Source organism: Poeciliopsis prolifica, unplaced genomic scaffold, assembly GCF_027474105.1.
Source record: "Poeciliopsis prolifica strain line A6 unplaced genomic scaffold, Auburn_PproV2 SCAFFOLD020, whole genome shotgun sequence".
NCBI lineage: Eukaryota > Metazoa > Chordata > Actinopteri > Cyprinodontiformes > Poeciliidae > Poeciliopsis > Poeciliopsis prolifica.
In genome coordinates this window covers 7,821,821-7,839,921 of record NW_026562395.1, presented here as the reverse complement: position 1 = coordinate 7,839,921, position 18,101 = coordinate 7,821,821, and the positions used below count along the sequence as shown (strand labels likewise).

At 38.4% G+C, this 18,101-nt stretch overlaps 1 protein-coding gene across 5 annotated transcripts in view; it reads right to left on the bottom strand.

Moving 5' to 3' along the window:
* Window positions 1-16: 16 nt before the first annotated feature.
* The window catches only part of enah (ENAH actin regulator), a 70,975-nt gene continuing 52,890 nt past the window's right edge, over window positions 17-18,101 (bottom strand). For 2 of the 5 annotated variants that reach the window (XM_055044530.1, XM_055044533.1), the window contains 9 exons: window positions 13,730-14,037; window positions 12,856-12,989; window positions 12,350-12,398; window positions 11,728-11,779; window positions 11,459-11,525; window positions 10,168-10,215; window positions 7,210-7,294; window positions 5,428-5,485; window positions 17-3,595 (listed from right to left, as the gene is read on the bottom strand). In XM_055044530.1, coding sequence (XP_054900505.1) covers window positions 3,558-3,595; window positions 5,428-5,485; window positions 7,210-7,294; window positions 10,168-10,215; window positions 11,459-11,525; window positions 11,728-11,779; window positions 12,350-12,398; window positions 12,856-12,989; window positions 13,730-14,037 — 839 coding nt within the window. In that variant the 3' untranslated portion in view covers window positions 17-3,557. Of the gene's footprint in view, window positions 3,596-5,427; window positions 5,486-7,209; window positions 7,295-10,167; window positions 10,216-11,458; window positions 11,526-11,727; window positions 11,780-12,349; window positions 12,399-12,855; window positions 12,990-13,729; window positions 14,041-18,101 lie in introns of all 5 variants that reach the window. The other 3 variants (XM_055044532.1, XM_055044531.1, XM_055044534.1) reach the window with 3 other exon arrangements.

The following is an 18,101-nucleotide window of genomic DNA, read 5'->3' as shown; positions in this document are numbered from 1 at the left end:
AATCCAACTATCTGCAATCAGGGTCGTGTCGCATCTTTATTTTTCTTGAGTTTGTTTTTTAAAAAAAGCAAAGATGCTGAACCAAAAACAGTCTTTGACATTTCGAGACACTTATCCATCTGCACTTCCAAACAGAAATTTAGGTTAATATAAGAAATTACATCAGACTGAAGATCGTTTCTTAACTCTTACCGGTCTCATGTTATCAAAGTTTGATTGTACTTCTGAACTGTAAGAGAAACATTTAAGAAGTGTTTAAATTGATCATATTTAGGTTAAAATAATCCTGGTGCAAAGATGTTTCATTGGTGGGAAACTGTACTGAAGCCGACTGAGCGCTCCTTTTGAATAAGTCAGGCCATAAAGATAAATGAAAAAGACTACGACAGCCTCTACATATTATTACTATTAAATCTTTGACGTATTAAATGCAACTTCGGAACAAGGCACAAACCACATCGCTTTACAAAGAGATTCTACCCCCCATCAAAGCATTTCACCTGACACCCAAAACACATTTTGCTTTTAGGTCTCTGGACAGAATGATACAAAAATAAGAAAGGCGACTTTTGTTGGGAGTGATGATGTTCTGCAGGAGGCTACTGGCTTAAATCCTTTGGTGAGAGCCATGCCGCTGGCAGCAGAGGCCCCAAATGACTGCTTTCTGGGGACGCTGGATTGCTTGGCCAGTTCTGTCATAAAGTGCAATCATTTTTGAGTAAACGTGCAGCTCACGAGGCCTGAAGGCTGGCTGCGTTGATCAGAAAAAGATGGATGTGAAGATGAGTTTGGATTATTAACATATAGAGCCAGAGCATGCCTACTAGAAAAAAATATATACAGTTAAATTAAAAGATGGCGTCTGTCCAAACGACACCAGAACCTTTCTTGTTTTCATCCGAGAGATGACTGAGTGTGATGTCTCCGAGTGTGTAGCAAAGCTATGACATCAAAGCCCTTTATCATAGTTGTGTCAAATGAGATCCAGCAGGGGTTTCCACAGCTACAGGGACACACTCATCGGCAAATGATTTGTGCATAAAGCATAAGAAGCAGAGCATGGGGCGTTTTTTATTACCCAACTTCTAACAGAGCTAGCTGAACTTTCACAACTACAGATGATCCAAAACTCAGCTGGTGACCCAAGTAGGTCAATTTTCAGCTCGATGAGCCCAGATCAGCGACCAATCAATAGAAAAATCAGAAATCTAATATTTTTCCAGTCAGTGAACACAGCATGCCTAACCGTTCTCAAATTGTGGTAAAAGAACTCTTTGCAGGGATAAAAGATAACCCGTTTAAGTATCAACGAGGTGTTGAATATAAAGTCAGAGATGTAAAAAGCTATTTGAATGTGTCGGTGCTACAGAGTCCAAGACTTTCATTAGATAACGGAAGGCTGTGAGCAGAAAAAGTGCTCTGCTCTATCATTTTAAGTTTCATAAAGCATGCTGTATTTGGAGATGTTGGCAGCTTTTACAATCCTCAAGCTAAAGATCTAGAATATTCACATGGAGAATTATTTTTATTTCATATTATAAAGAACATTATATTACAAAATTTAAACTGCGTTCTCGTTTTTCAAATTGGCAGTTCAATCCTGCTTTATGGTGCCTACTCACTGCACACTGACAGCGGTTTTATTTCGCCATATAATCCAAAATGTAAAGGTTTATGACTTCATTTGCAGCTCGTAAGACCCCAGTGTGCATTTTTACAGAGATATTTAACTCCATTTCCCAGTCTCTTTGAGATGGATTAGATTCCGTAGCTCTTTGGTGTATAGTCTTTCACAGAAAAATCACTTTTTCGATTCAGGTATCATTATGAAGGAATTAAAAAAAGTAGACTAATTTTGGGCCAAAAATTTCTCTAGGGAAGCCGCTGTGAGTGGAAGTCCTCTGGTTCCACTGCACTGGTGAAACTCTCCCTCGTTAGGATCTCATTCACACAAAACGAGAATACTGAGCAGTAACTTGGACTTTAAATGGTTTGTCTGGCCTGTAATCTCCATAATCTGTAATCTGTAGCTTCAACGTATGGACACCAGCCTCTAAGCCTGTCCCTCTCAAATTGATTGTACTTTGAGCGTTTAAAAAAAACAAACGGTGCAGTATGGAATTGAAGAGTGAGAGAAAAAAGGTGTCGAGGATAAAGGAATAGGAAGTGCAGGTCTCATTGGATGATTTCAACAGCAGCAGAAAAATAAAGGCAGGAAATATGAGAATCAAAATGGCACATTGTGTCCTTACATGCTCACCTTCTGGAGAACGTCTTTAAAGTGTTATGCTATTGACGTGGGGGGGAGTGGCTAAAGATTTTCTTGGTGTTAGAAAAAACCCCAAAACAAAAGCAATTCCAGAAGTGTGTTTTACAGTGCTGCTCTGAGTTTTCCACGACGGATGCTTCAAACCTGCGGCGGCGTTGGGGTGGTGAGCGTGGGCCTTCGAGCTAATGCTACACTTATTGCTTGTAAGAAAACTTGAGACAGTTAATGCAGTTTCGTGGCAGACTTGTGATCCTCATTATATAGTGTCAAGCAAAAATAGAAAAAGAAAAAAACCCTACATGCTTCCAAAACCAATAGAGCACCCAAGTATGACGAATGGAGAGAAGGGTGACAACATGAACTCGATAAATCCTGGAGCAGCGCTACAACGAGGGGCGCCGCCTACCATCTTATCCATCCGTCGCTGAAAGTTACAGATAAATAAATGAGCGGAAAACTGGAGACAGAGTACAACAAATCAGGTTAGGAGTTCACCGACAGACAGACATGAGTGCGTCCCATTAAAAGACTGGATTATTGAGCTACTAGATATGGCCGTACTGTAGATCTAAACAAAACAAACGCGCTTGATAAGATACTTTCTCTCTTAATATCTCTGTTTTGTACATATTCAGTTTAAAATAGCATTTGAAGGAAGACGAGCTTTACAGTGTCCTGCAGAGGTGGACTACAGAAGAGACTGGCAGTCCCTCATGCACGCTCACACACATCCCCACATACACACACGCGCGCTACCGCAATGGCATTATGGGAAAAAGTTTTAGAGTTCTAGTTCCAGACTTCTTCCCGTCTCTGAGCTCTCTCTCATGAAAACATCAGATAGGAAATTCCAGGAGTTCAGACTCTGAGCATCAGCGGGTACTACAGCATCTGTGAGGAGTTCAGTGTTGTGTTTAGGTACCATTGTTACTGTGGGACAAAAAAAGAAAAAGAAAAGAAGAGAAAGCGTGTTTGCATAAAGACAAGTCACTTCTCTGGCAGACTGTGCCCTGTCCTCCAGAAGGCGATATGGGGGGGGTTAGAGGACGCAGCAGAAACATGAGGTTAACCGAGTGGATTCTTCCCACTTCTGACACCGCGCCGCACCGAATTCTGTCCGTTCTGTGGGATTATACGATTGTTGTCATAGTCACCATTTCCATTACTACTACTACTACTTCTTCTTTCTTTGTTTGCTCTGCTGTTAAATTGTCTCGTCTGAAAAGGACTGTGGTTGGCTTTCTGGTCACATGGGTGTGGATGTTGAGGGAAAGGGAGCATGGATCCTCTATGCAGTGCTGGATTTGCCCAGCTCCTCCCTGATTGCTGCAGAAAAACACACAAAAAAAGAGAAAAGAGACTCCTGAGTGTCAGATTTTAATGGGATTTTTTTAGGTTCAATCTGAACATTTCTGGGTAAATTAGGTGAATGACTTGCAAAGCATTTGAGAAACTCCACAGTATTTTTTTTGATTCCAGAAATCTATAGTTTCTACTAAACAGTGTTTTTCATCCTTTATAATGAATGTGAAGTGAAAGAGGCACTACTGTTCTGTTTGTGCTTATATTCCTCAACTGGATGGAGAGAATAACGTCTAGCCATTAAATTTGATTATGTTCAAAGTAAACCACAAAGTTAGCAATTAAAAACAGCACTAAGATATGTTTATAGACCAAATAATTGTTTCATTTACCCCAAAATAGAGAGCAAACATTCCAGCTTTATTGTTTATCATTTTAGCAAAGTCATCCGTTTCTTAAAGACCGAAGCTGTATGTGTGCAGGATGGAAGTGTTGAACTGCAGAGCTTAGATAGAAATTCAGGAGCAGTACTTTGTTTATTACATCGAGATGCAAAACTTATTAAAACAAGAAAACTGATGAGATTTAACAAGATTTTTAGAAACTCCTTATAAAGATATTTATATCTCAATAAAACCAAAATATGTGTTATTTAAATTGAGAAAGGTCACAACCATAAAACAGCAAAACTACTTGGGAGTTTTAGATGTTGACTTAAAGAAACATTTCGGAGAGTGATAGTGAATCAATTTATGCATTTTTAACAAGTTGTTATCTGTCAGAAGAGCATATTTTTAGTACTCATTATTATTATTATTATTATTAGTAGTAGTAGTAGTAGTAGTACTCTGCATCAGTAATTACCCGTTCTTACTCAACTTAGAAAAACTATGAGAGTAAAAAAAAAAACCTGAATGAGAGCATTGGGAAATCATACTACCATTTTTTATGTAACCTTTATTGAAACAGGTGGTTTGTTAAATACTTGTTTACTATAACGACTACAATTTATTTAAATATAAAAATATGTAGTCTTGGAAAAAAAATGAAGAGCCCACTGAAAACCTGCTGGTTCGTCCACCTAATGTTGATTTCTGAACTCTACTAGAGTTCAAACATTAGGATTGTTGTTTCTAAATGAATATCAACTTATTTTCTTTGCATTATTTGAGGTCTGAAAGCACTGCATCTTTTTTTTTCAGCATTCCTCCTCTTCTGCAAATAAATACATACAAACGTTTTTGCTTGAAATTTCAGAGACATATCAGTAGTTAATAGAATAAAAGAATATTGTTAATTTTACTCATACACTCATATAAAGTGAAATCAGAGAAACTGATCAATTTAAGTGATCTCTTCATTTTTCTTCCAGAGCTATAAGTAAAAGACACTGGCATACAGTAACAACAGGGTTTGTTCTTTTCTGAAATGCTTTTAAAATACTTCTGATCTGTTTATTTGTGTGTGCGAATGTGTGGAAGTGGCTTTGGTGTAAATTACTTGAAGTTGACACAACTGGAAAAGTGCATAAAACAACAACAAAAATCAGTTCTTTTAGCTGAATGAGTGTCTGCAGATTTAAGATTTCTACAGGACAATGAGAAGTGCTGCACCCTGACTGATGAGTCACAAACCCTCAACATTAATCCTATTTTCAGCTTTATAGTGATGAAGCAACATAGTACACCAACACTGATGTCAACTTATGACTGTTTCTGAAATGAGGGCACTTACGTTATCTCACTTCCTGTTTTTAACAGGTGTTTAAAAAAAGAGTACTTATGAACATATGAGGCAGGGAGAACAGAAGAAAGTGACAATCTGAAAAACTGCTGTCAGATTCTGGTGATAGTTACCATCAATAAGCTCCTCTTTTAGTTTTGACAGCTCCTTTCTCATCTCATCGAGAATGTCCTACAAAAAAAGAAGACATAAATAAAATCACATTTTCCTAAATTACTGAAATGTTTGCAGAGTTCAGCTTTTACAGAGCAGTCTGAATGTAATGAGCAGCTCCCGTTTCCAGTCACATGGTGCTAGAGGTCAAAGTTTATAGATAGGTCCTGCTCCTTGATCACAGGAAGCTAATCCCTGCACTGAGAATCCTGATCAGATTTGGCCTAAAGACTGACTTATTAACACCAAGACATAAACAGGCGTTAGAGATCGTATGGGGCGACTCAGCAGCTCACTGAATGACAAACTGACCACAGCAACGAGTGAAGCCAGGCACTGAGCTGAGTGTCACTCTGGTGACAGATAGGCTGGACTCTTATCTAACCGACTCCTTCAGAGAGGGAGGAGCTGCCCCTCCCACCCACAACAACACCAACCCAATGACAACAAGTCCAACTTCATAGAACTGCTTCATTAGCAATTACAAAATGCAAACCAAACCAAGGAGAGTGAAAGCGTTTGTGATGGATATTTTAAAAGGAGCAGTATTATGTGTTTTCCAGCTATGATAAAGCACAATCAATAATTTCAGTTGTTATAAATCTGCTATATGTCAAATATCATTTAAAAGAAATTTTACTTTTCAATTTAACTTGAAATTGGGCCTCTGTCTCTTTAAAAAAAAAACTCCCGCTCTTTCTGAAACTCCGCCTTCAGGAGTTTCAGAAAGAAACTCCTAAAGGCACAACATGGCTCCTCTATTAATCCTTTAACAACAGTTATAGCAGCAATGCACTGAGAACTAGCTCCTATAATGAGTTCAGTTCCATTAGGTGTTTGCTAATTGCTGCTGGCTAGTCTGATGGAGCCGAGTGGAAACTGAAGCTGTGAGGAGGAGCCTCCTCCTTGAAGGCATAGCTAGGTTCAACTAGATGTTTTGCACAGCTGAATGGTTGCCATTGGTGATTACAGGATTTCTCAAACAAGCACAGCTACATTCCAGGCGCATTTTTTAATGAGAAAACAACATAAACTAATGTAAAAAAGCTCAAAACTTAAATGTTACCATAATACTTTCCCTTTAAAGGGAGAGTCTGCATGTTTTTAAGTGAGGTTTTCTGACATCACAGGGAGTTTGTAGTGAAAACTTTGAAGAAGTTAGTCACAGTGATCTTCTGCTTAATCAGTTGTTAGCTAAAAAAAAAAAACCTACAACCAAAACTGAAAATGTTTGTATCTGTGGCTCACAAAGCTGCATTAATGGATATAGAAAATAACCTGTACCGGAGAAGAATACAGATAGATATATAGTAAAAGTATAAGTAAAGATTTAAGGTAAAACCACAGCTCAAGCAGTCAGACAGTGATAGATATGATCACTGGTAAAATGATCTGATAATCAGACCTGAAAGCACCAACATGAATTCAACTGAAATCCAAGCAAAACATTAAAAGAAATCCACAACGTGTACAATAATTAAGACATAAAAATTCATTTGAACGTTTAACTGAAGTTAGAAACTGATGCTAATGCATTCACACAACTTCACTTTTAAACAATGTTCCCTTTAAGATAATGAAGATATTTGCCTGAATTACTTTGTGACACTTCCATCAGCCTATATGATTAGAAACTTTACCAAAACAACAATATACGCTTCACGTCATACATAGTTAGAGAAAAAAACTCTGATTTGGTCAAGCCTTCTAAACATTTTAAGGCTTTTAAAATGCTTTCTTACCTGTTTCAACCTGTCATAATCAACAGATTCTGTTGGCACACCATTGGCACTTAAGGATGCAGTAGGTGTCGGGGTGGATTTGGGCCTGTGAAACAACAAAAGCCCATGAAGCTTAGAGTAAAGATCAATGTAGGACCAATAGGAAAACAACATGACCTCTGTGCCGATGCTTTTCATGTACTGAAATCATGTCTGTGTAATGAATGAGGGTTCCACAAACTACTATGTTTTTGACAAGTGAACAGCAAAAAAAGGCCAATCCTGCTTTGGGTGTGGCCTATTATTCTTGATGGCATCACAAGTTTGAAACGGGTCAGCTGGCATCAGCATGAAGTTATGGTTGAAGAGCGACTTCTGATTGCTTAAAACCTGCCCTGTCCCTCTTCATGTGTCTGACGGTAACCAGACGGTCCTGGAATCCCTGGAATGTTCTCATTTACGAAGTAGGAAATTGATTAAAAACAGATGGATACCAAAGGATATCCAAAGACTAGTGACCTTATGGCTTTATGTGATATCACCAGAAACATGTTTTTAAAAACCCCCAGTAAAATAGAAAAACTAACATGTTCTACAGATGGCAAACAATGTGTAAACTGTGTCTCAATGTGTATATACAAAAAAACTTGTAGCTTTAAAAACAGGAATGTTTCTGTTGAAATAACTTTGAGTAGATAATCTGTGTATTGGGAAAAACCTCCAACCATGAGAACCATCAAAACCAACAGTTGTGTTTCAGCCTATGGACACACAACCATTTATAATTTAAAAAAGGAAAGATGCTGAAGAATTCACCCAAGTATTGCAACGGAATTACCAGAGAAAATCTGCTTGAAGCATGCACACGCACACGCACACACACACACACACGCACGCACGCACGCACACACACACACACACACACACACACACACACACACACACACACACAGGGACAGGGTAGACATGCATGAAAGCACACACTGAATTTAAATCCCAGTGCCATCAGCCTGTTGTAACTCAGGCCTTCAAAGCTATTTTAGCAACTTTAAATTGAAATTCATATCAGTAAAGAAACAGTAATCTGTTATCTTCTCCTCATATTGCCTGTGTGTTATTTAAATGTGACGCTTCCTGAAAACATGTGGATCAGAAAATGTAGTTTAATTCAACCAGAATATCTTCAACATCCTTCATGTTGTAGCTTTAAAGCTACACTTTTTTTCTAATTTAAGTGGATGGTGAAATCTTAGTTGATTTGGAGTTGAGCCATACTATTTGAGTGAACAGTGATCAATGAGATGACTGTGATGTTTCATCAGCTAATTCTTCTCCACAGCGTTCTCCCTGACCTGTCTGTTGTGTTCCTTGGTCTTCATGTTTTGTTTTCTGGCAACACTGTGAGGCTTTCACAGAGCAGCTGCATTCATACGGCAATGAATGAAACACAGATGGATTCTGTTAATTAGGCATCAGTTCACAGAGCAGGTAAATGTGACCTGAATCAGACTTTTTTTTTTTGCCCATCTGCAACCCAAATCCCACATTTTCTTCCTTTTTTAAAGGTTTTATTGGCTCTAGTGGCCTTTATTCCATAGTGAATTGACAGAAAAGTGGGTGATGAGAGTAACATGGCCCTTCATATAGGGGTTGTGCTAAACTTTAAAAAAAATCTAATTCATGTCACTTCCTTATCTGGTACTAAATCGGACACATATCTTAATATAAAAATTATTTAACTATAGTTAGTCTGTAAAGTAAAATCTCTTCCTGAAGAGTGTCCACCTAAAGTTATTGAAAATGTCTTTTCCTTAAATGACCTGCAAATTTCTATCAGTGTGTAATCTGTTACAACTGTCCATAAAGGTGTAAACGACTACTTTTACATCTGATTGGTGATTTCTTTTGTGACTTTTTTGTAGTATTTTGTGTATTCAGAATGTGAAAAAAGTGTTTTAAGAGATGAAAAAGGTAAAATGTTGTATCTGTGCTTTCAGTCAGTCAGTACCTTTGCGACCAGAACACTTACTGAATAAAATGTTTCTCCCCCATCACAAATAAGTAAATAAAGATTAAATTTGTTCAGTTTAGCACAGAAAAAGCAAAGAGGACGTCAGTAATTAAGCCGATCCTGTGCCGGCCCTCTGCGCTCTCAGAGAACAGCCAATCAGCTCAAAGAGAGGAAGTGTGGCAGGAGGGAGACGTGAAAGAAAAGGAAATGAGCCGAGCGGCAGCTCATTAAGAACCTGGAAATACAGAAACAATGTTCGTCCTTCTTATGGGTGAAGGTGAGAGCCAAACACATGCAGAGCTCCACAACCTACAACTTCAACACTAAGAGAAAGTACTGTAAGAATGTGAGAAAATTTGCAGAATTCCAGTAATTTTATGAAAAGAAATTGGCTGCACATTTTTTTAACATTCTGCTCTCAATAGTTTCATTTTAAAGAAGTCGAGCAAGAATCCAGACCGCCCATCTGGTGTTCCCTCTCGTGCGTACCCTCACACACTCAACCTTATCTGTAAACGCCGGCAGTATTTGCTCTGGCTCTACAAAGATAATAGCAGGCCAAGTCTACGCTGCGCTGGGCGTAATGCACTCCCTAATGATAGGGTGTGTGACGCACACATATAGAGTTCCCTGTTTTGGAACTAAGAAGAAAAGGTTTGGACGGAAACAGGCACAACAGCATGCAAACACAATATCCAGATGATGTTTGAATTATATCATTAGGAAAAGCCACACAAAGCTGAGCCCCTCGATCCCTGCTGGTAGATTAAAAAAAGAAAAAGAAAAAAAAAGACACACAGACACACAGTTTCTCCCAGACATTCTCCCAGACACCAAGCTGCTCTTCATTGTAAAGAAAAAAAAAGAAAATGATCATGTCCATCACAGCAAACTTGGATTAAAAGAAAGAGTTTGACTGGAAGAAAATATTTGGTAAAACTCCTCAGAGGCGTGAGTCGTCTCTCTACCTGTAGGAGGAATCTGCTGCCATGGGATTTCTCCACGGAGTCTCTCGTCTGTGTGAGCAGCAAAGACACACACTTTACTTCTTCTAGCTCAGGATCCAGCCTGATGAGGCTTCTTCAATAGACCCACTAGAGCTTAGGTTTGTTACACCTGCAAACTCTTGTTGGACTGCTCTAAACTAACTATGTGATAAGGCAGTGTTTTTTTTTTTTTTTTTTGTTGGACGAAGGTCTGGTTCTAATTAAAACAGAAAATCAGCCAAATATAAACTTGGATAAGCAGGAATCTCACCTTTCACTTTAATCACTGTTTAACAAAAACTTTCAGAACCATCTTCTAAAAGATTATTAAAAAAACATCCACCTTGTGACTTTTTTTGACCTTTCAAATTGTTTGGGGAATATTGTCCCACAGCCTTTATTTACTTTTATTTGGGTAACATGACAGAATTTTGGAGTTTTTAGAATGAGAATACGTTGATTATCATCTTGTCTTGGTGCAGATCTGTTGCTATATTTTAAATTATTGTTCTGTTGTCAGTTATAAGTTTGGATCAAACAACCCTTAAAGCTGCAGTATGGAGCATTTATAAAGCATATGTTTAATATGAGACAGATAATCTGTGAAAAGATCAGTCTCCTCTCCACTAAGCTATTACTGTTGTCTGAATTACAGCTTCCTGTTTGAAACAACCAATCAGAACCTTCTAAAGACTACAAACAATTTTTTTTTCTTTTTTATAACAAGTCAAATTCTTGAGGTGTCCTAATCTGCTAGTTTTATTGTGACCTGTCTTGTCTCTTTGCTTTGGTTTTCTTTGTGATGGCTGTTGTCTAGTGCATGATAACAGAGCGTCACAATGGAAATGATTTTTTTTCTTTGTTTATTATAGTAATGTCTTCAAGCCAATGTTAAGATTTTTGTCTTGAAATCCCAGGTTAGTTGAATAAACAGAGAAACGCTCTGCCTTGCTTTTCATTCTCACTCACACACTTCTGAGGTTGTCACAACATTACAGTGTGTGATGAACACCTACTGTGGACAAAGAAGTAACACAAGCTTTAGTGATGTTAGGCAGCACGGAACGGCCCAGGAAGTGCATCATGCTAAAGCTAGCTGATGCTAATAGTGTTCTTAAGTTCAAGTGATTGAAAACGTTCTACATTTTTGCTAAGATTTTCAAAGTGTCTGACTCATCTAGTGAAATAAAAAGCATTTTAAACTGAATCGTGTATAAAAGATGATGTAGTGAGATGATCAGAGGCTCTACTGAGGAGAGGGCTGGGACTGTACCTTCCAATCACTGGAGATTTGCTACCATTCATGGTGTTTGTTCGTTCCCATGGCTTCCTGGGCATGTCTGGAAAACAAGAAAAACACACAAAATAACAGAAACCATGCTTCTCTTAATGATTTTCAGCTTACTGTCATTAAACATATAATCCATCATATGAGGAGGATGCTGGAGACAGACTGAGAAATCAGATAGTGGCTCAACTGGGACAATTGTAGACCAACTCGTCAGAAACTGAGAAAAGCCATCTTTTTCTAATCAGTCTTACCTGGTGTGCTACAGGCAGACATTTTGGGGGTTGTGTTGATCTCACCCTCCTCCTGATGGGCAGAACAAAAAGAAATCTAAGAAATTTGACATTTGAACAAGATTTGTCATTTGATGTTTCATTAAGAACCTCATGAAGTTCAAAAGAGATACAGGAATTTTAAATATGTTTGGGAAATTAAGTGTCCATAGGAATAATAAAGCAGTTTAAATAATAAAGGAAACATTGTTTTTAGAATGCCTATTGAGTTGTAAATATTACACACCCAGAGCATGGTTTGTGATTATCTATAGCTAAGGCATGCATTCATGTTTTCAAAATCTGTGACAGATGATGTAGTCTGTTCTATGAGGGAAAAGGAAACTTTAAAAATTTTTTAGTTATCATTGAATCTTAAATCTTTGGACAGGTTTTGGACATCAGTTTGCTGTTCACATTCTTGGCTTCATCAAAAAGACGAAGCTCTGTGTGACAGAGGTAATTTCAGACAAGAATGGAAAGAATGTGGAGCTTGGCCTCACTGAGGAAACCACGGCTCACAGAGGAGCTTTTGTGCGACTCAGAAGTGAGGAAAGAAAAAGATTTGTGATAACATATCAAAAAATTATTACGTCCAACTTACTGATCTCTGGTCAGGTTCAGGTGAGGAGCCCTTCTCTGCAATTCTTCTCCTGCAGGACATAAATCCCAGAGACGTTAGGCATAAATAATGTTAAAACAGAGATAACTGTTCAAATTAGCCGTTCTCTCCAGGACTCCACCAGCGTTTTACAATGATAGTAATAAAAGAGACATCAGATTTAGGGCTGGACTATATATCATCATCGCAATGACTGTTGGCTAATATTCTTAGTGTTAGAAACTTGAATTTACAAGCTAATGTCATAAGTAGCCAGTTATACTGTGTCTCATGGTAGCATGGCAACACAAAGACGTTCAAAATGATTATGATCAGAGTGAAGGAAAAAAGGGAAGAAGAAAATAGACAAATATCACAATATTTACCATAATTTCCACCTTTGTGAGGCTTTCTAACAAAGCCATGATGTTCTAAAGAGTGCTGCCACATTAAGTTAGATTTGGTTATTGGAACTAGGAGCTTCAAGCAGACAGAATTCAGCAATCTACCTCCTGGCCAGTAAGGCGCTCATCTCCTCCATAAGCCCTCCTCCTCCTGGCAGAGGCCCATTGCCTCTGGCCTCAGTTTTGGCCCCTGCGGCCCCCGACAGGGCAGCTGCCAGAGCTGCCCCTGCATCGTCACTCTGTGGAATGGGGGCAGAGAAATAATAATAATATAAACACTTCATTGGTGATTTAACATTTCAGGACAACATGCGTCTTGTCAAATTTATCGTTGATTTGTGTGTTTAGTCATGTTGCACAGAAGCAGCCATGGAGTGTTTGGCAGGCGCTGTCTGTATTCTGAGCCTGAGATGAGGATGGGCTGGGACAGATGGTGGCTGTGTGTGCGTGTGTGTGTCGGAGAGAGAGACCATGCATGAACACTGTGTGAACACTTAATGGGTAGTGATCAGATGAGATTCAGCATTAGGTTCTACAACCTAATGTAGAACCATATTATTGTAAAAAAAGAAAAGAAAAAAAAAGTCCCCCACAATTTTATAATAGTGGTGTTTCCATTAAATAAGATTTGATTAAAATCACACGAGAATATGTTTGTCCATGAGATGAGTCATCATAAAATATGACTCCTCCTCCCACTTCCTGTGGTTTTTATCCTCTTTTCCACTAGTAAAAACATCAAGCTGTTGATCATGACTCGTGTGGCGCGAAACAAATTTTTTCCATTGCAGTTTTACAAATTACTGTTGCGAAAACCCCCCCACCTAATCCTAATGCATAATCTTATTGAAAAATTAGATTTTTTTTCAATCAAAACTTGTGTTTTTGTTAAGCAAATTTATTTTCAGAATTCCAACTTGCGCCATTATGTGATGGAGATGCAGCTAGTGACATCAGGAGGTTCTAGTCGCCTGCTCACCCTTGGCACTTTGCGCAACTTGGCTCCAGCAAGGGCAGCCGCCAGACCCGAAAGGGGGCGGTCCTCCGTGGGAGAGAAGAGTCCCGCAGGAAGGGGCGGAGCCGGTGGAGGTGGCGGGGCCCCTGGGGGAGGAGGTGGTGTCCCGCCTGGGGTCAGGGTGGGAGGGAGAGGAGGAGGCGGCGGTGGAGGAGGAGGGTGGCTGGCCTGGGTGGTGGGGGTGGCGGGTGCTGAGGTCACAGTGGAGCCGGGTGGCAGGGGCGGAGGTGGGGGAGGGGTGGGGGTAGTCAGCACCGGGGTTTGAGCCACGTCTGCTGGACGGAGTGGATGATTGAGGGGGGGAAGGGGTGGAGACAGGAGACAGAAAGAAAATGAGTTTCAAGCTGTTGTAATTCTAGACAGATTAACGCCGTACCGTTGACTTCAGTAGATCATCTGATTTCACAACTTTAAAGACCCAATTTAATCAACTTTACATTTGATCCAGTGTTACAAAGTCTAAACCATCACCCTCCTTCAATAAGAGTTGTTTCCATTAAAACACCTACATTTCAGTGGATTGTGTGTTTAGTTATAATGGAGGACAGTCAACAGAAAAATATATTCACCTTCATAATCACTCAAGTTTCTAAGAGTAATTGATGATAGTAACATTAATTTTTATGTTCAAAATTGAGAAATATGGGAATGTTAAAGAACAATGAGCACAAGGCAGTGAACAATGCAGAATGTTGAGAATAGTGAGGGTGTTCCACACAGAGCCCTGACCCTTGACCCCTGACCCAAATGCCAACCCCAGACAGGAAGTAGTGTTGGAATAATCTCCAACAATGAGTTCGTCAGGGGAAGATTTACAAACTAAAATCATTCATACCTCTGGTAGAGTATCAAAATTTCCAGACTATTAGGTGCACCTGAACATAAGCTGCAGCCACTGAGTGGAGTGAGTTAAAGATTAGGGTGATGGTAAGGACTTGGAGAAACTTAAAATAGCAGCAAAATCTTCAAAAATTGATCAGCAAATATAAGAGCTTGAATGATGAAAAGACAGATTTTTCCATTCCTAATTGAAAAGTGGATACTGCCAATTTTTGACGCACAAAATATAAATGGGCCTTTTTTTATTTAGCAATACTATTTTGATATCATGCTACCATCATCTGAATGACTGCAGTTTTCTTTCCTGTCTGGAACAAAGTTCTAAGTTGAATAAAATCAATAGAAATCTGAAAGGTGTACTAATATGTTTCAGATGCACCTGAGGAAAATAAGAGAATGTGACATATCAGCTATTAGTTTTTATTTCCTAAACACAAAGTTAAAATGTAGAGTAGAGACACGAGTCAAAGAAGAATCCACCAAGTTTCAGTCAATATAATTTGATCTACAAACATTGATTGATGTAGCAATATAAAACAGACAGAACTGAATGGAATTAAATAGCCAACACCGGAGTTGTGCAACCACATGTATTGCAGTTTTGAATGATTTGATCTCTCTTGCATCTGGCTTAGTTTGAACAAAAATAATGACACTTTTAGGCCAAATATTGATTTATGGTGTGTTCCAGTTCTGTTAGAACTTTAGTTCTACTGACATTAGAACTTCAGTTAAAATGTAAAAACAACAGCTGTCACCTTAAGCATGTTACACGAGGAACTCAATAGCCAGTTCACATCATCACAAAGGACTGTTGTGGTATGAGTCACAACCATCCATTGTGATAAGATATGAGTCATTGCAGCGTATGAGTGCAATGACAACACAAGCTTTCAATTCAAATGGATTTGGGAGCGCTAGTGCTAAATAGTCAGGCTAACTATTTACAAAACCAGTTCACTTCTGAGATTATTTATTAGCATCCAAACACTGCAGCATAGTTTATACATTACAGCTGGTGTATCATTTGAAAACATACCTCTCAGAAGTGCAATTACACTTGGAGTGGATGTTCAATAAATTAGGACACATCCCAACGAGTATGGTTTGATTAAAAGTAACTTTTGGAAATAACCTTAAAGCAGGTATTAAACATTCTTTTCATTAACCCCACATTTTTCCATTAGCTTAAAGTGGAGGACGGCCATAATTAACAGAAATAAAGTCTGTCAAACATCCACCTGTGTGTCAACCTATAGAACTGGTCTGTAACTCAAAACTTTTCATATGCGCAGGATTTTGTTGGTTTTGCTCCAAAGTTGCATTTACATGCTGTAAGAGCTAAAGACTGTTATTTTTAAACTATTACCATAACTGTTCATCCTCCATTATTACCCTTCAGTAAAAATTCATGTTAAAAAAAACTGTGCAGTGTTGAAACTGTAAAACTCATAACACAATATCAATGCTGGTATTTGTCATATCAAACCAAACAGCATGCGTTTTAGTGAGCAGCATAAAACATGACATGTTTGCTGTTGCTTTTAGTTATTTATAGAAACAAGAACAAAATGCATGAAAAGTCTCATTAGAACCAAAAAAGCAGCCAACATTAAACAGAACATTTCACAGAATACACATTACCACAGAAACACATACACAAACATAGAGATGCATTATGACCAAAACAATGATTTCACTTTTAAAAAAAGAAAGATGATACAAATTATGATAAGAGCAAACCATCTGATCAATAAACTCGGATGGAACGTGACCATGTTGAACTGTGATCAATGCAAATCCAGCAGCCCAGAGTTTTCCAGCCAATCAGAGCAGTCTGTCTCGACATCAACTGGAACTGGGAAAACATTGTCTGATGTGTGAGAGGACAGAGGATGGAGGTCAGAGGACCGCTGCTGAGTTGGTGTATAAGTTAGCATTAAACCTGATTTATTTGACACCTAATTAAACCAGTTTATTTAACTAGCCAGATTAAGAATGAATTCAGCATTCTGTCTTTCACAATTAAACCGTGAAGATAAAAACGCTGATTGAGCTACAGACAGTCTGATTAGAACTGAATGGATATTTACTGACTGCACACTGACACACAGAAGAACCCAACCAGGGTCAGTGAAATGTCAAATCACAGAAGCAGCTATGTGGTGGGACAGTAATGAGAAATAAAGTTATTTAAAAAAAAAAAAAAAAAAAAAGAGAGTAACTAATAGAGAAAGGTGTTGGCTTTCCACAACCTTCAGTCAGTGATCTGCTGGAACACATTACGATGCGTCAAACATGCAAAGCTCAACAAGACATTTTATATCCAGTCAAGCCTGGTTCTTCAGCAGCAAGCACACAAACCAGAAGTTAGGATGGGAAGGAGCAACAGTGCCTAAAGTACAGAGAAGACTTCACAGGTTTTTAAGTTTCACTGTTTTAAAGTGATAAATCCTGGTGTGGTACTTTGCAAAAGTATTTATTACACCAAAGACTTTCCACATTTTATCACAATCACTCCAGTGTTCTTCTGATTTAATTTTTGGGAGAGATTAGAGGGAATATGAAGTACAGTTTTCAACATACAAACCTGAACAGTGTGGCATGCATTTATATTTATCAGCCTAAAACACACAAGGTGTTCCTACACTTCCATCAGCAAGATGTTTGGGTTCTCTGCCGGTTTTGCACAATTTGAGACCGATATTTTTTTCTCAATTCCTCTTTGCATAAAAGCTTAAACTGTCTGTGAACATCCATTTTTATATTTTAGCAATAAGTTGGTAAAATATGAAAATATTACAAAAAATATATATAATGTAAATTTGATTTACATCTGGACTTTGACTGGAGATTGATCTGAAAATTTATAATTTTCAGACAAAAAATTGTTTAGTTTATCTTAAATAAATTTCAGATATACTTGTGAATATCTGAAATTAATATCTGAAATTCTTGTGACGTGACCTTTCCTGTTTGATCTAGTTTTCATTCCATGTTATTGATTTTCAGTAGTCATGAGGCATGGCGGCAAAACTTGAAACTGCTGCTGCGCATGCTACTCACTGGGTTGTTGCTACGTATCCAAAGAGTGACTGAGTAAGTTGATGCCACCAACTTGGCTGAACTGCTGTGAGAGGTTGAATGCTTTGCTCTGCTTACATCCCCCAGAATGCTGTGCAGTTCTGGATCAGAGTTCAGTCAATATTCTATATGTTGAACAATCTATCTGATATATCTATTGATATTGATAGGGGTGACTGCATGCCAGCCCTGATGAGATGAGTTTTGAAGGCAGTCGGTTCTACTGGATTGTATTTACAAGTCTGAGAACAAAAGAGGGTGAATACAAACACATGCCACACACCTTAAGGGTCTTATTCCTTGAATAAATTTTAAATCATCTCACAATTGTTCACTACCTCATCAATCTTTCCCAACAAACAGACATTATGGTTGCAATGAAACAAAATGTGGAAAAATCCAAGTGGTATGA